This window comes from Ailuropoda melanoleuca, chromosome 6, assembly GCF_002007445.2.
Source record: "Ailuropoda melanoleuca isolate Jingjing chromosome 6, ASM200744v2, whole genome shotgun sequence".
Classification (NCBI taxonomy): domain Eukaryota; kingdom Metazoa; phylum Chordata; class Mammalia; order Carnivora; family Ursidae; genus Ailuropoda; species Ailuropoda melanoleuca.
Genome location: NC_048223.1, coordinates 112,380,398 through 112,397,089, shown reverse-complemented (window position 1 = coordinate 112,397,089; position 16,692 = coordinate 112,380,398). Strand labels below are relative to the sequence as shown.

General features: G+C 50.1%; 1 protein-coding gene and 1 pseudogene across 4 annotated transcripts in view; one reads left to right on the top strand and one right to left on the bottom strand.

The window, feature by feature from the left end:
* The first annotated feature begins 615 nt into the window (after window positions 1-615).
* LOC117802873 lies at window positions 616-737 on the top strand (annotated as a pseudogene).
* Window positions 738-1,549: 812 nt separating this feature from the next.
* Window positions 1,550-16,692, bottom strand: part of VTI1A (vesicle transport through interaction with t-SNAREs 1A) — a 368,766-nt gene continuing 353,623 nt past the window's right edge. For all 4 annotated transcript variants that reach the window (XM_019805892.2, XM_019805884.2, XM_011231901.3 and 1 more), the window contains one exon: window positions 1,550-14,070. Coding sequence is in view for 2 of the 4 variants with exons in the window: in XM_019805884.2 (XP_019661443.1) it covers window positions 13,977-14,070 (94 nt within the window). In the remaining 2 variants the exon portion in view is untranslated. The remainder of the gene's footprint in view (window positions 14,071-16,692) is intronic.

Genomic DNA, 16,692 nt, shown 5'->3' with positions numbered 1-16,692 from the left:
GCAGAATTACAATTTTCAGGGTCAAGGAGGGATTTTGATATTAGGAGGTTGGGCGGAATTGCTATGAAATCTCATGAGCTGTCTTTAAAAATAAATGAGAAAATAGGTTATCCGAGAGTCATTGTAAGGGAAAAATCAATAGGCAGTGTCTATTCACTTGGGCTATCAAAATCCTTGAAATTTGAACAAAAGTTTCACGTTTAGTGTACTGTAGGTTTTGAAATACCGGCGCCGGAGGCTTGGTGGGTACGGATTCATTGTGCCGCGCATCCAAACGAGGCAGGCCTCGGGCAGCGGCTCAGCGGCCTCGTAAGATGGGGGAGTGTCTGGGTGACCGGATGAGATGGGTAAAAGGAGACTCCTGAAGAAGGCCATGGCAGGTGGCCCGCCCGGAAACACGGAGAAGCACCTGCTGTGTCAGGAGTAGGTGTGGCAGCTGGCTCAGTGCCCCTACCCCTGGTCCAGCACGAGGGTCCATGGCGTCTCTGCCCCCACATGGGAACGAATGACCACTTCATAGGGAACTTCTGATTGAGCCGGTTACCTGGAGTGATAGAAGTTGCCTTCATTCATTCATTTGCAATCAGTACTTCGTGTGTTTCAAGCATGTCTTCCAGCTTTGTGCGGTACCAGCATCATAGCCAATGACGTTTATCCGAGGCATAATTATTGCTAATTGAAAACTGTTCCCAACTGGGTCTTCCAGGATGGCATACCCTTGGCACTGAAGAGGCTCATATCAGTCCAACCAACAGAGGCTTCCTTTGCTGTCCAGGTGGCTCTGTGACTCAATTCCTACGGCAGGTAATTGCCAGGTAACTCCTCACTGGCCTGAGAACTCTGGTTTGTGGTTCAATGCTGTTTTCCAATCCCTGGGGCCATGTCTGATATTCAGTGTTAAAACCCAATTAGAAAACATTTTTTTAAATGACTTTTTTTTAATGAATGAAGACGTCAGTATCTTCCTTTCGCTATTATTAATATAAGGCATTCCTGAGGAATTTTAAGGCCATAATCATGAACAGTCTTTAAAGAAAACAAAACAAAAATACCCCAAACTCCCCACCCTCAATATTTGTCCACCACAATGTTACAGAGCAGCCCATTTTATCAAGATGAGGGGGATGGTAATGGCTTATCATATGCCTGGTGGTGCTTTCCATGGGTTACCTAATCGAATCTTCGTATCAGTCCTCGGGGTGGGTGATATTTTCCCTGCTTTACAGTCAAGGAAACAGAGGCTCAGTGAAGAGATGAGTAGATTATTTCAACTCACCAATGAGAGAACCAGAGCTCATATCCAGGTTTGTGGTCACCCTGCAAAGCCATCCCTGGGGCAATTAGACAAGAAGGGGGGGAAAACTGATATTCAAAAGCAGCCTTGAACATGATCCTTTTAAGTTCTATCATTAAAACAAAAAATGACACTAGCTATATTCACAGTACAGAAATTGTAGCAAAGTACTGAAGATTTAGAACTCCCCTTTATTTAGAAAGGGAATGAAAGTAAGATAAATAATTCAGATGCAAAGGGTGGGAATAGCAGACATTGGATTTAGGCATTTTATTTAACTCATCAAATAATACAGGTTAGTTCGGGAAACAACAATCAACATATATTACTTGTACTAATGATATGTAGACTCACATTTCCAAGAAAGGTAATGAAAATAAATTACTTTGTGGAATACAGCAAATAAATAGTTTGGCTTTTTTTTTTTTTTTAAAAAACAAAAAACCCTATGAATATTGGGGGGGGGGTAGTGAGGTTATGGAGGCATTGTGGAGCTCGGGGAAGTTGGACCTTGAACAAATGCCGGAATGAGATGAAGGACAGCACGTGTTAATGACAATTAACAACAGACATTCTGACTCCTTCCCCTCATCCCCTTAGTTTTAGGAGTGATTTCTCCCCATCCCCAAGACAGGCTCTGAGCACCGCTCCTGACACCCACCGTGTGCGTGATCCAGATAATGTAATCGCAGCATCATTAGGAACCATGAAATCGCAATTCCCCGGGGAAGGAGCGCTCTCGTTCAGTTACGCACAGAAGAGCCATTAATTAGCAGATTTCAGTTTAAAGTGACTATGTACTACACGGGTTCTAATCCCACTCTGGAGCAACTCTCAGGCCTAATGAATTAGCTGGAGGAAGTCTGAGCAGGAGCCAGAAGACAGCACTCAAAGGGAAATGAAGTGAAATAAGATAAACTTAAAACTGCAAAATTTTAAAATGATCAAGAGATCATCCACTACTGGGGAAAAGCTGTAGAAGGAGCCAAACGGGGGTCATCTGAATTTTCTTCTCTTGAAATGGCACTGTTGAGTATGCCGTTTAATATCTGGACTCCATTTGAGGCAACTTGATCTAAACAGACTCACTCATTCATCCCACTCATGTTCTCTTAAAGTGACAGCACTTTTATAGAAGATGACAGGCTGATACTTTGGACACATTCATCCCTTGGACAGGTGAGTCCTCCAACATCAGGCAAGGCAGGTTGAAAGCTGCACTTGGACCCTCCATGACAGTAGCTTTGGAAATGCTTCTGAAATGGAGATACCCTCTTCCTGGAGGATAAGTGGAATCGAGATTTTTACCATTCTTGAGAAGATGACCCCTCAACCCAAACCTGGTTGGCACCCACCCTCCTCCATGTTAGTACCTTTGTACTGAGCTTTGAAATTCTGGCCTCACCGTTAAATAAAAGGGATGAATGTAGAGATCAATGACCAGTCTTTGCACACTGGCCTCTGCCCTCGGGCGGGTTGACATCTTTCCATTTCACAACTTGCTTGGATTCCAAATATAGAGGCTACTCCGTATGTTTGCCAGGGAGGAGGGTGCCTTTTAGACTGGCGCTTCGGTTCTAGGACATAAGACCTACGGACAGTACCTGGGGGACAGACTGACTTATCAGTGGGTAAACCTACACGAGAGGGGATAAACCCCTTTTTAAGAAAGAAGGGCCATGTTCCAAGGCCAAGGGTTGGCACCGCACACTGGTTTCTAAATCCTGCTCATGGGTCTCATCCAAGCGCACCTTCATAATGTGCCTGGGAGCGAGGGAGGGGCACGTGCAAAGTTAATGGTCTGGTTTCCTGATAGGGAAATGGGTGCCCCAGAGGGAAAGTGACTCACCCAGGCAGGACCAGCTCCATAATTTGTGAGATCCAAAGCAAAATGAAAATAAGGAGCCCTGTATTCAGAAAGCAAGAAAAAAAGTGCTTTTTCATTTCTTCCCTGGTCTCTCTCTTGTCATGGTGTTTAAAATTTTCTAGTTAATGTCTTCCAAGTCAAGTCAAAATTTTAAATCACTAGCATGGATTTTACCGTTCATTTCATGTTGTGCCACGCCAGTTTTAAAAGCAAGTGTCAGAATATTTCCGTGTGTGGAATCAGCACGTACATGACCTATGCTGTGGCTTGGCTCGAGGGGTGCCTCAACCAGAAGCGACAAGAAGACTCAGGTCCGAAGAGACAAGCCGGACTCAGGAACGCTGGCAGAAAGAAGAGAGGGCTCCCCCAGGCCTGAGGATTCTCTCAGGGGGAGGTCGGACCCTCAGAGTGCTGACCCCTGCCTTGTGACTTGGGCACGCACTTGCTCTCCAGCCTGGGGGTCGGGTTCGCTTCCTTCCCAGTGGCTGGACAGATAGGTTGTGCCCCAGGCCCGGGACAGGAGGTCAAGGAAGGCATCTCCCTCTTCTGCAGGGTCCCTGCCCCAGTCCTCAGCAGATGGGCAACCCCAGGGGCAGGGCAACCGTGGTGCCAGGATGCACGAGGTATACCCAGTGCCTGCATTGGCGTGGATTAGAGGCGTGCCCCGGCGCGTCCCCCACTAAATGTGTCCTGATGCTGTCAGCATAGGGCCGGGCCCGCAGGCGCCCTGCCCCCACCCCAGGATGCTGTGGACTGCACCTGTCCAACCCTTGACCCTTCCCATACCTGAGCCCGGGCTGGGGGCAGGTTGGCAGCAGCTGCTGCGTGGAGGTTGGGGTGGGAAGGCCGAGTGGAACAGGGGTTCCAGGGGTCTAAGCATCAGACCCCAGAAGCAGGGAGGTGGTGGGAAGCAGGACTGCCTAGGAGCCAGGGCTCCAAGCTCCCCGTTCATGGCCCGTTGTCTCACTGAACTTCGTTTACAAAACCCAATTACTAAGATAAAATTATCACGAATTTCCATATAGCGACTGTACAGTATTAAGCCCCCAGCGGGGGGCCCTTCTGAAGGTGGGGTCATGCACGTGGCTGCACTGATCACAAGCCCATGCCCCCAGCCCTGCACCCAAGACCGTTCAGAAGCTCAGCGCACCAAATCTCCTGCTCTTCTAGGGGGTTCTACACACCAGGGGCTGCCATCTGACCCCAGTGCCCTTGGCCCTCACATGGTTAGGAATAGTCCCTCTTCTCTGCTGTGGATGACTGGAGTTGGCAGAGGCCTACCTTCCTGAGACTTTCCAAGCAACTTTCCCATTTGCCAGATGAGGAACTGAAGCCCCGAGCAGGACCTGACTTGTCACCATGAGGCCACATGGTAGCTGGTGGCATGGAAGGGCCCAGAGCCCTGAGTACCTCCGGCCTGGAAGACGCCAGACTTTGGGCAAAGAGCGAAGCCTCGTGGGGTCTCCCTGCTAGGCTCTTCCTGGGTGTGCACACGCCACCCCCACAGCCACCAGAGCCTGGAGCTTGTCGGGGCCTTGCCCAGCTTTAAAGCAGCGTCCCCTTAGCGTCAGCAGCCCAGGTGTTTGCCAGAGGCCTCTGTGGGCTCAGGGTCGGAGGAAGGGGGGGACTCCAAATCTTACTTAGTTATTCCCCACAAGATTCTTTTGCTAGTGATGGTGGACTTGAGCACAAACATGTCTTTCCCCCGGGACGTTAGTAGGTCAGAAGAGGGGACACCCAGGGTGTCCTCTGCCAGTTCCTCAGGAGAGAAAAGATCTGACATTCAGGGAAAAAATGATCACAGCCAACAGGGATGGAACTGAGTTTTTCTATGCATGGTGGTTTAAAAAGAATGTAATGGAGGAACGTTAACCCCGTGGCATGAAGGCCAGCACTACCAAAGAGGCCCCGTGGCTGGGCCGTGCCTTCCAGAATGCAGTGCTGAGTTACACCTCCTTGTGCAGAGGAGAGAAACCCAGCTGAAGACCTGGAGTCCATTCGTGGCCCCGCCGCCCATGTACTGGGTGGTCTCGTGTGAAGATTCATTCCCTCTCTGCACCCTATCTCCCCAACTGAACAAGCAGGTTGGCCAAAATGGTCCCTAAAGCCTGCACAGCTAGAGAGTTCCGTGAATCTGAGCCCATCCACCTGGTCGTCAAGGTGGCCAGCCTGGAGCTCAAGGGACACGGGTCCCACATTTCCTCCTTTCCAACCCTGCTCTCCCTGGCTCTGTGGGTTTCGTCTCCCCCCACGGGAGCTCAGGGAGGCCCATCCGGAGGCCAGGACCGCGGCAGCCTTTGCTGGGATACCCAGGCCCCTCCTGTCCCTGGATCAAAGTTTCTCCACTGTCTGGGGGCTGGTGGTGGGGGAGGGTGACCCAGCAGCCTCGTGCCCAAATCTGGATTCTGCTTCTATTTTCCCCTTTCTGCATGGGGGACAGAGAGAGAAGAAGGAGAGAGAAGCCTTTGAAAAATGTCTCCTGCTCCATCGCTCAGCAATTCACCTCGCCGCCAAGCCCAGTGACACTCCCGTGGTGCACCTCTTAGCCACTCGGCAACTTTTTTCCCTTTTATGATATTTTGGGTTTCTGATTGCCTGCCAAGTCGAACCTTTATCATTTAATAAGCAGAAAAAAGGAAGAAAGGAAAAAGAAAAAAGGAAAAAAAATCCTCTAAGTCAGTCCCAATCTAAAGGGTCCCCATTCCTGTCCCCTGCGTCTCTGGGCCTGGTCCTGGATACGGAGCCAGTGCTCATGGGGACTCAACCACTTGCAGGCAAATGTCAACTCTACTCCAATGGGGCCATTTTGCACACGTAGTCGTGGGAACCGCCCGGAGGCAGGAACACACAGCACTAGAGGGCGTGGCGAGGGTTCGTGGAGGTGGGGCGCTGACCTGGGGGGGCCGCGGTGGGAGGTGGCAGGGGCGTGGGCAGCACAGCAGGATTTCCGCCCCCCGACAGTGACCTGCCTGAGAGCAGACAGCAAGGCAGGGCTCTGGGGACGAAATCAGCTGTCCCATCTGCAGCCCCAGGGCCGCAGGACTGCCATGCTTGTTTTCTTACCTCGCGTCTTCACCACATGTCTTTGGGGCCTGGCACATGGAAGATAGCCAATGGGTACTTTTTGACTAGATGAATAAATCTGATTACACCTCTCATGCTTCCAATAGGGAAAGGCTCGGTTGTTTAGAAGTCCTCTTGGGGACAGTGACGAGCCCATGAAGCCCCTAGCTCTTCTCACTCTGCAGTTTCTTGATGGGGGTGTGTGCGTGAGGGGGAGATAGAAATCAAGCAGAGACATTTTCTGAGAGTCACGATGTCCCTGCTGTGCTGAGACCCCTGGATGGGGCATAAGCGATCGGTTCTGGTCTCTTCCCCAGATGCCTTGGCCTCCTCACCTCAGCAGGGCTAGGGGGGAGCAGGCTGGAGCAGCTCCCCAAGGAAAGCACTGTCTCCTGTTCTAACTACCCCCCCACCTCCTGCCTTCCTGCCCTTTCTCCTCCCCCTCAGCAAGGGCACTGCTGTGGGATGTGCCAGGGGACCCTGGCCCAGTTATCTTGCCTCAGCAGAGCCCATGTGTTCTCTGACGTGAGCAGCCCTGGGCCCTGGGGCCAGGGTGTGTGAGGGCTTCTACCGCAAGGCCGTGCCCCACCCCCGCCCCCTGCCCGGTAACCCATTCATGACCCTAAAGGGCCGCTGCTCCCAGGAGAAACCACCAGGGAGCTCGTCCCAGGCAACCAAGGTCTTCTTCCCTTCTACCCCCTTCTCCCAAAGACCACCAGCTGCTCCTTGCCATGGTGGATCTTTCCTCCCCCAAACCCAAAATCTGCCCTCAGGAAGGGGTCAGACGGTTCACCAGGAGGGATCAGTCGGCGACGGGACTGAAGCTGACCAGGAGGAGAAGAACTTACATTTTGCCAGGGCTCAAGGTCAGACACCAAAGGAACGGCCCTTTAGAGGCAGGATTTCAGGTAGCTACCCGCTCACAGGCGTTCCTGGGCGGAGACCTGGCTCATCTTAAACTGTACTTGGCTGGAAGGGCCAAGGCCTGGGTCACCTCCTGTGCCCAAAAGAGATGGGGAAGGGGATAGTGTGGCGGGCTTCAGGCCCTGCGCATTCAGCCTCCTGTGGCTGAGACTTCTCTACTGAATTTAACAACAACCCCATTCCGCAGAGACGTGACGGAGTCTGGCCACATCGTTGGTCCCTCTCTCTTCTTTTTTTTTTTTTTTTTTTTAAAGATTTTATTTATTTATTCGACAGAGATAGAGACAGCCAGCGAGAGAGGGAACACAAGCAGGGGGAGTGGGAGAGGAAGAAGCAGGCTCATAGCAGAGGAGCCTGATGTGGAGCTCGATCCCATAATGCCGGGATCACGCCCTGAGCTGGAGGCAGATGCTTAACCGCTGTGCCACCCAGGCGCCGCGGTCCCTCTCTCTTCTGATGGTGTGAAGGTGGAAAATTAACAGGCACGTACAGTGTGGCACGCCAAGGCGCGTAGCCCAGTGCTGGGCATGCGGGAGGCCGCCATGAGGGTCAGCGGAGGGTGCCTCTGTGGCCCGGGTCTTTGGCAGAACTTTCTGGAGAGAAGCTGGAGCCTGAGGATGTATTCCATTCTCAACTCTGTGGGGCCTCATCATGCAGAAAACATTTCTGTCCAACTCAGGTACTTTTCTTGGCAAAATAAGTTAAAAACAAAAAAGTTGAGGCAACAAAGCAGCACTGAGCTGGAGAAGGGCCTTGGCCCCCCTCATCCCCCCCAGTACTGTCCCCTCCTGAGCACACCTGGGGAGGCCGAGGGGTGGGGGAAGGAGGGGGCTGCGCTGAACGGCGCTGTCCTGCCCCCAGGAAAAGTCCAGGCAGCTCTCAGTGGAGCCGTGTGTGCAGCAGATCAATACGGGCTTTGGGCCGCTGAGCTATTATTCACGCCAAAGGGCCTTGTTTGGATGAAGGGAAGGAGGGGGTGCACGAGTTCACAGAATCACAGTCTAGAGCTCTGCTGCCTGGCCCCCCCCCCCCCCGTGACGCCGTCATTATTTATGTAGCACGAGTAACGAGGTGAGTCAGGATGAGGAAGCGCTTTTCCCACAGCATGCTGGGAGCTCCTTGAGGCATGACAATAGAGGTTGTGTGTGATTTGGGCCGGAGTCCTGGGAGATAGGCACCCTGTCTTTCCCCCGCTTGGGCGCCTCCTGAAGGAGGCCAGTAATGGGCCCAGGTTGCACAAGGTAGGGCCTAATGCCTGTGCCCTTCCCTCTTTACTATCTCCTGGGATGAGTCCCACTAATCATTTTCTGTCCCCTGGTGCTGGGAATCCATCCTTAACCCATACCCCATCTGTTCCTCACCTCCTCACACATTCCCAACCCACTTGTCCTGTCATTTTGGGTTTGTGCCACCATCTTGTTTTTGCCCTACTTGCCTCTGGTAAGTCGGCTTTGGAACATTCACCTTATTACTGACCTAGAATCCTAATGGACACGGGCAGTCTCTCAGCATTCCCTGTGTCTTCCCTCCCCTGTATCCAGCCTTGGCTCCAATCACATGCACTATTCTCCTGCCTGCCCCTGGCCGCTCTTGGTTACCCTGCAATGTCTCCTTTCTTGGGGAGTATCCTGTGGCTTTAAGAACCTCTCTGAGATGTCCACACAGTCCCCTGCCCCATTTTTAAAAGGCTGGCATCCTGTCTAAGAGCTACCTGACTAGTCACAAAATGTGGATGGTCCCTGGCAGACACTAGTGGTTGGAGTCCAATGGGCTGCAGGCAAAGCCATACAAACAAGGATGTTTCCGGGAGTTTGGCTTCAGGTTAGTGAATTATACCATAGGATGAGGTCAAGTTTGAGGGTTGGCGACTCATCTCAGGCAACCAGTGTCTCTGGGAGTCAGATAGGGGATGGCTTACCACAAAGCCTTCCTTCCTTTTGGAAAAACGAGCCTATCTCTGAGCCTATCTTTTGCTGAGGTGTGGCGTCCGTTAAAAGGTGGTAAGCTGTCACGTGGCTAATTTGGAACAGACTGAAATGGAGGCTTGAGACCCCTTAGACCTGGTCTCTGTGCCGTTTCCGTGCCCATGGTGATCTCTGAAGCTCAGGGCAGGCCTCGCTTGGCTCCCACCTGCTGGACCCACCCCTCCTATGCCACAGCTCCTGCTGGGACCATCTGCCCTTGGGTGGGTGATGCTGAGAGACGGTGGCTGAGCAAGGGACACATGCTGTCTCTCCCCTTCGCATCCACGGAGTGGCTGCCCGAGGGGTCTGTCTTTCCGGGGACGGGTGGGTGGGAGTAAAGCAGGTTGGCAGAAAAGTACTCCTCGTTCCCTGATATTGACCAGCACACCCCAGCCCTGAAGTACTAATGAACCAGGCCTCTGAGAGTGGCTTCCATGGCTCTGTGAAACTCATCGGATCAAATGGGGAGACCAGATGCAGCCAGCCGTTCCGGCATGGAGAATGCCACTGACTTTAGACTCAGGATGATGATGATGACAATGGTGATGATGATGGAGTTTTTCCCCCCGCAAAGCTTGGAGCCCACGGAAAAGCTGATGATGTCACCAACGGCAAGTCCCAGAAAGGAAAAAAAGATAGAAGGTCTCTCCCAGCAAAGCATCGCTCCTACGGTCTCTCAGGGAAGCACTGTTCGCAATGAGCTCACTGACTCCACAGAGACGCCCCATCACACCCTCCCCGCGCCAGCCAACTGGACGCACAAGCGTTCCTTTAAGAAATCCCTACTTACTCTCCAGACCACAGTCCTCCAACCACACACTCAGCTAACGGAGGAGACAAGTGGACCAGAGACAGGGGCCTCACAGAGGTTCCTTTGAAACCAGCCCCAGCCACAACGAACCAACAGCCCTTGGCTCTGGCCCTGCGTTTCTCCCAGGAAAGCCACCTCCACTCCCAGGCACCGCGTGCCCCACCAGGCTACAGTTCAAACCAAAGAGGCGAGGAAATCATTGCTTGTCGTTAATTCTCAAATACGTAGACAAACGGCTATAAATATTTATGATGGGAAATTTCATTATTTAAAAATTCGGCTCTAAATTTCCAGCTAACTCCATGAAGAATGCCTGCTGAACAGGTTGCAAATTAAGAACAATTATTTTTCTCTTCTGCATTTGAATAGAACTTACAGCTAAAGTCATTTAAAGGGGTTAACATCCACCTTAATTAAATATTAAAGTGTGCCTGTACCTGCCGCTATTGTTGCCCCTTCGAATAAGATATAACCTATTTTTGACAAGTTTTCATCTTTCTCTGTGGAAGACGCTACATGAAATCAAATCAGTGGCAAAGAGGAGAGTAATGAATAATCTATTTCATATTCCAACAGTACCCAGAGCTCGGGAGTGGAAAAATATTCAGTCAGAGGATGGCAAGAGGCTGCTCGGGTACCACATGACACAGCTAATGTTTAAATAATAATAATAATAAAAAGCGATAAACAAATCATTAGCCCTTAACAGTTGTTTAATGCAATTTGTTAATGAACGTAATGGTGGGGACTCATAATGAAAGAAAATAAAAACGTCTAAACAGGCGCCAAGTTGCTGGCGATGCGCAATTATTTCCTTGTCAAGTTTTTATGATTTAATGAGCCCCTCTGGGACTGACGGCTGTCAGTCAGTCGTGACTTTTTGACACCATTACAACTTCAAATACAGCAGCAGGCAGGCTGTTTTCCTCGGATTTGAAATACTGAAATGATCTGACAGTTTTAAAGAAAAGATGTGCAAAAAAAAAAAAAAGAGAGAGAGAGAGGAGAGAGGGAGAGAAAGACAGTTGCTTTCCTTTCTTTCCACCCCCTTCCCTTCTACGCGTGGATAATCTCTGGATGCTGTTTGGTAATGAAAATCCAATCACTGAGGTCATTATCTGATGAGGTTTTTGGAACAGGCAGGCTTTTTTCCCCCTCTTTATTTCTTTACTTAATGATAACCCTCAATGGGCTTGCCCCGCATGGGACGGCCAGAGCCGCACAATTTTGTTCACCATTAATTTCAGCCTTTGAAGCTCAGGGCTCAGAAGCAGCAGCAAAGCAAACCCCCCACCAAGCCGGTTCCAAAATAAGGCAACCCGGCCTGCCTGAAACAGAATAGCAAATGGCCTCCCGGCCCAGGCCCGGCGGCTGACGTCAAGCCCCGCGCATCTGCAGGCATTCGCCTTCAACACGGAACATTTAAAACTCTTTACAACTTAAGAGACTTTAATTAAATTGCTTTTGATTCCGGAGCAGGGTAGCATCCGCTTTATTTATTCGGTCGGGGAAACTGTTTAGTCCGCATGAATTTTAGATGGCAAGGGCTTCCTCCTAGTCCTCGTCTGCGTCCTTGCCTTCACCCCGTCCCCGCCACCCCCTTGAACATCATTTTTAGCACAGGAGCCCAACCGTAGAAACAGTCCTCGATCAAAGTCTATACGTTAAGTTCCTAGAACCTTCCACAGATCTAGGCCCTGCTTTGCCTCGGTGGGCTTTCTCCCTTCCCTGGTGGAGCAGGGAAGTGGGGAGAAAACTGTGCCTCCACTGGGGCCCCCGTGCATTGCTCCTCCAGCACCCGGGAGTGCCAGGCGGGAGTTCGGGGGCCTCCAGACCAGCTTCTGACGAAGCGCTCACTATCTGGGTCACTTCTCCAGGTGGGTCGGACGGGGCTGTTAGGCCAAGGGTTATCTGTCCAGAGTCTCTCACGCTCGAGGTTGAATTGGGGCAAAATCTCAGGCAAGAGCTGATAAAGAGATAGAACTGGCAAGGAAAAAAGGCATTGAGGGGTGAGCAGGGCCGTCCCTCCCCGTTTCATCTACTTCAGCACGAACACAAGGTTTTACTGAAATCTTTAGGAGCCCGCAGGTTTCGGCCATCGGATCCACCTGGCTTGCTGGGTGGCCTGGGGAAGAGGTGTGAGGTGCAGGCACAGAGCTGGTTACACACCTCAGCTAAGATCAACAGTTTCAAAAGCACCCACCCGAGACGTTGGTGTAATACTTCCCCGCCATTAGTGTTTCCGAACGAGAAGGAGGTTGTTTGTTTGTTTCCTCCTTTTTAATGGTTTCTCCGATGTGTTCAGCATGTACAGAATTCCGTTATCGGAATAAAAGAATCTTGCTGAGAGAGAGATCCCTTAAGCTGATAGGAAAATGAGCACCGCCTTCCCTCTCCTTCCCTGTCCTCCTTCGCTCGGCCAAAAGCCCACACCATCCCTGCGAGGTCAAGACTGCCGCTTTATTTACACGATACTAAATGATTTATCTGGACACATGCAGGCCCTGGCCTGTTTCGCTAAGTACGATTTCTCTGGTGGATTTTGCCATTCTGCATTTCCTCTCTAAACCATCACGGTTCTTTTCTGAGTTGGGGAAGAAATATAAAAATCAAGAGCTGCATCCAGGTGATCTCAATCACGGGCACAGGTGGTTAGCATTTTTTATGAAGAGAACAGGTTTGCTTTTCAAGGATTCAAAAGCTTCCAATTATATTCAAAAGATAGTACAGACCTCGTAAGTGACTATGAAGTCTTAAGAAAAACACATTTTGCTTCCCGACTAGGGGAAGAATGACCTCAGCTTGGGGCAACTTTAAGCCTGATCAGAAATGAACTCATTTTGAACGCAATTCCCGGGTACCTCGGACAGAAAGAAACCAAAGGAAATCACAAAGCACGTCAGAGGTTTGAATACACAGTGAACTCAGGAAGGCTGCGCTAACATTTTTTTTTTTTTTTGTAGAAAATCCAAGCCGTCCTTTGTAACATGCTGCAACCCCTTATTCTTTGAAAGGAGGTTAGTGAACGTTTTCCATGAAGTTTATTTCTAGTGGGCCATCCTATAGGACTCTACCATATTTATAATCACATTTGAAATTTCACACTGACGGACTCATGTTCTTGCTCTTCCTGAAATATTCATGTTCTCTTTACATACTGGAATGGATGTGGAGAGAGTCTTGTCAGACCTTTTGCTTGTATGAGGGCTGCTTTTGGCAGTGCAGATATTAAAACCGAAAGGATACTGAGATGCTTACACAGGTCAAGGGAGAGGAGGTCACAATTAAATATCATGCCAGAGCTCACTTTGCCAGCAAATTCTGGGGACTATGGGATTTGGGGAAGGTAAGGAAATATTTCATGTAGCCAGTAATCAAAGTTGTGAAAAGTGGATCTTGGGCAGGCTCAGCAAAAATATTCTTGGCTGTAAAAAGAACCAAAATATGCATAGAAAATGAGAGAAAGTGCTAAGTCAATTTCCTGCACAACTGACATTAAATAGCCACCTTTTCAATGAAAGCACTCAGGCAGGTAGACTATATTCATTATGCCTGGGTAGGAACAGGGCTGGTTTGCTAGAGCCGGTCACTGGCTCTGGCCCCTGTTTTTCTCTGCATTTTTATCCTTGGACATCACAGAAGGGCAATTTGGTGACAAGAGATGTGTGACAAACAGCACAGCCCATCGGATGCCCCACGGCTGACTCATCATGCCCTATCCCAAACCATGACCCCTGACATGTCCACAGGGCAAGGAAGAATGTCACCAAGGCTATTTTGGTTAGTAGATGAAATCACCAAAAGGCAAATAAACATTCACCTTCCCCTACAAAAAACAAATCTGGGTGAAGACCAACCTAGAAAAGGAAACTGACCCACATGCAAACAGGAATAGAAAATATTTTTACACTCATTGCATTTCAGCTGAACAGTGGTGAAAAGAAGGAGGGTCATTCAGGGCCTGTCAGCGTGAAAGAATGATTCATGTGACCATTTTGTCTTAATTACTCAGAACAAGCCGTTGTTGCTGTTTATCAGGGAAGAGCAGATCCATCAGTGTCTTTGGACAGAAAAAGTGATCGCCATCAGGATGGTGACGACCAGGACGATGGCCAAGATGACGACCAGGATGCGGTTCTGGATGATTCTAGGAAAGAGCAGAGGAAAAAAAATTTCACATAGATACACGAAGGATTTTCTGACAAAGACCATCCAAGACCAAGCTGGCTAATCAAACGATGGCTTCACAGGTGGGGGTAGGGAGCCCAGTGTGGGGCTTGTGTGTGTGTGTGCGTGCCTCCGTGCACGCCCGCGCGTGTGTAGGTGTGTGCTTATGCACGCACATGCCCAGGAGCTTTTTGGTTCTACAAACAATGCACGAGGAAATGAGCGACTCCACGGCGACTATCCCACGGCACCTGGAGAAATGCTCACTGCAAAGCTAGAGCAAATCAAATGGCTTTCCGGGCTCGGGGTACCATGTAGTAATCTGTAAGCGATCAAGAGCCCCATGCGAGCTTCTCTTCTTAATTTAAAATGTGAGACAAGCCTCATTTTTTTGCAGTGTTTCCTGTTAAAGTAAAAGGCTCCAAGGAAACATATGTCAGTAAGGTACTTACCTGTACAAAATACCCGGGGAAAAGTGAGAGGGAGATTTAGGAAGAAAAGGACAGGATTAAGAAGCAAGTGTCAACCTTGCAGCTCAGGCTGTGAAACCGTCATCTGTCACTGGGGCTCACTGCTCTGTTACGCCAGGAGGAAACGTTACATTTGCTCAGTAACAAAAATAAGTTGGAAATGAGAAATTACACGAAGTCCCCGAGTGCCTCATGTGCTTTGGTTGGTGGGCCCTCACCTCTGGGGATTCCAGCCCCCTCAGCTCCGGCTTCGCCAAATGCTGATGGGGAGCTGGGAAGTCACGACGAGCAGCAGACTGGAGACACGTGCTCCGAGATGCCTGCAGAGAGTGGCCCATGAAGTTGCCTCCTAAGGTTTTAGGTCAATCTGAGAAAAGAGGTTGAACCCCAGAATGGCTTGCTGAGACTGTCAAAGGGAACCCAGGTCAAGCGGCCTCGCCCACGATCCTCCCGAAAAACCGACCACAGGGCGACGGATGGCGTGGCTGCTGGTGTGGCCAGCTGTCCAGGTGCCTAACACCCATGGAGAACCCCATCCGCCCCGCCTGCAAATATCAAGCAGGAGAAGGTCTGCTGGCTGAGCCTCACAGAGACCCTGCCCTCCCAGTTGGTGTGTCTGCGAAGAAACCTCCACAGGGTGTTGGCAGCCTTTTCTAGTTTCTTTTTTGGAAGGAAGATGACATCCTTGTGGATGGAGTCCTGCTCGCCCACCCCCTTCCTCTCCTAACCTAAATGGATGGATGGAGCCGGTCACATCAGACAAGCCCACTCCCCGGCGGCCCCCTGGAAGGACTGGCCCCTTCTCCTCCTGACAGGTTACAAAATGATCACATTTGCTGACACGTCTTCCGCAAAACTGCGTTAGTGCCTGTGTCCACTTCCCTCGAAGGAGATGAATGATCCGCTCGGTCCTCATTTATCACGGAAGGCTCAGCTAAGATCTGTCTCCTTTATTTCTTCCCTTCCCCACTAGAAAGGCTGTGCCCTGGCATTAATTCTTCTGCAATGACAGCTAATTCAGACTTAACAGGGCCATATTTACTCAGGAAGCAGGGAGATTCTCTGTCCCCCCCAATAAATAAATAAAAACAGGACTTCACGGCTTGTTAAAGGGAGGCTAATTATGAACACTGATCAGTGCTACTTGGTGGCTTGATTTAAAACCCAAATTGATTTTTTCCCCTTTTCTCTGGAAGGGTCAGAAGTCTTCAGAACAGTCTCGACACATCCCGCTTGCCCAAGTCACTGTCACAATCTTTATTTACCACAGTCATCCGCTTCAGACTTGCAAAGGAAATCAGCAAAATTGAAACTCAGCAGTGAAACAGATTAAAAGCATGAAAACTCTTTAAAATTCTGCCTTAAGTAATATACGGTAGTGTGTCTCTTGGTTGACAACCATTTTATTTGTGGGTTGAGGGCCCCAAGGCATCCGTGATGCTAATTTATAAAGGATTAACTGCGGGTGTTACTTGTTTAATCTGAAGCATGGTTAGAAAAATGAATACACAGGAATCCCTAAATCCTCAGCTCTTCCCTGGCTTCCTAATTGGGCTTCCCTCATCTCAGGGCAAAGAGGGGTGTGCTTCACCCACGATCATTCTTAACAGCACATACCTTTAACTCACTTAGCACACAACCAACCGATCCCAGGACAGCCTGACCTCTCCGCTGGGTCACAGACATTCAGGAAGACCTCCTTGGTGTGTCCAGAGCCTAGAGCCTTCTTCTGCTCTGCAGCCCCAGCACATGGCACAGTTGCTGACACACAAAACTGGAGACCCACCCAAAGGCTCCCGTAATATGAATTGTTCCATTCAAGGGTGAACGGAGAAGACATCTGCACAAACTCAATTTGCAGGAAAATCTCAGGGAGTCTGCGTAGATAGAGCTGAAGTTAAAAGTTGAAGTAAACCCCCCAAAGATGGAACTTCATACATATGCCTCCTCAGAGCAGTACTGGGTCTTCTCCCTGAAGGTAAGAGAAGGAATGGTCCTCACAGAAGTGAGACACGCTGTAAAGGAGGTTGGCAGGAGAGAGGACTTGCTTTCAAACCAAGGGTACAGGGGGTACAGAGGGGGGAAAACAGAATCGGAGCTGACAGAGTTGCAAGTAAGTTTGACTCAGGCCA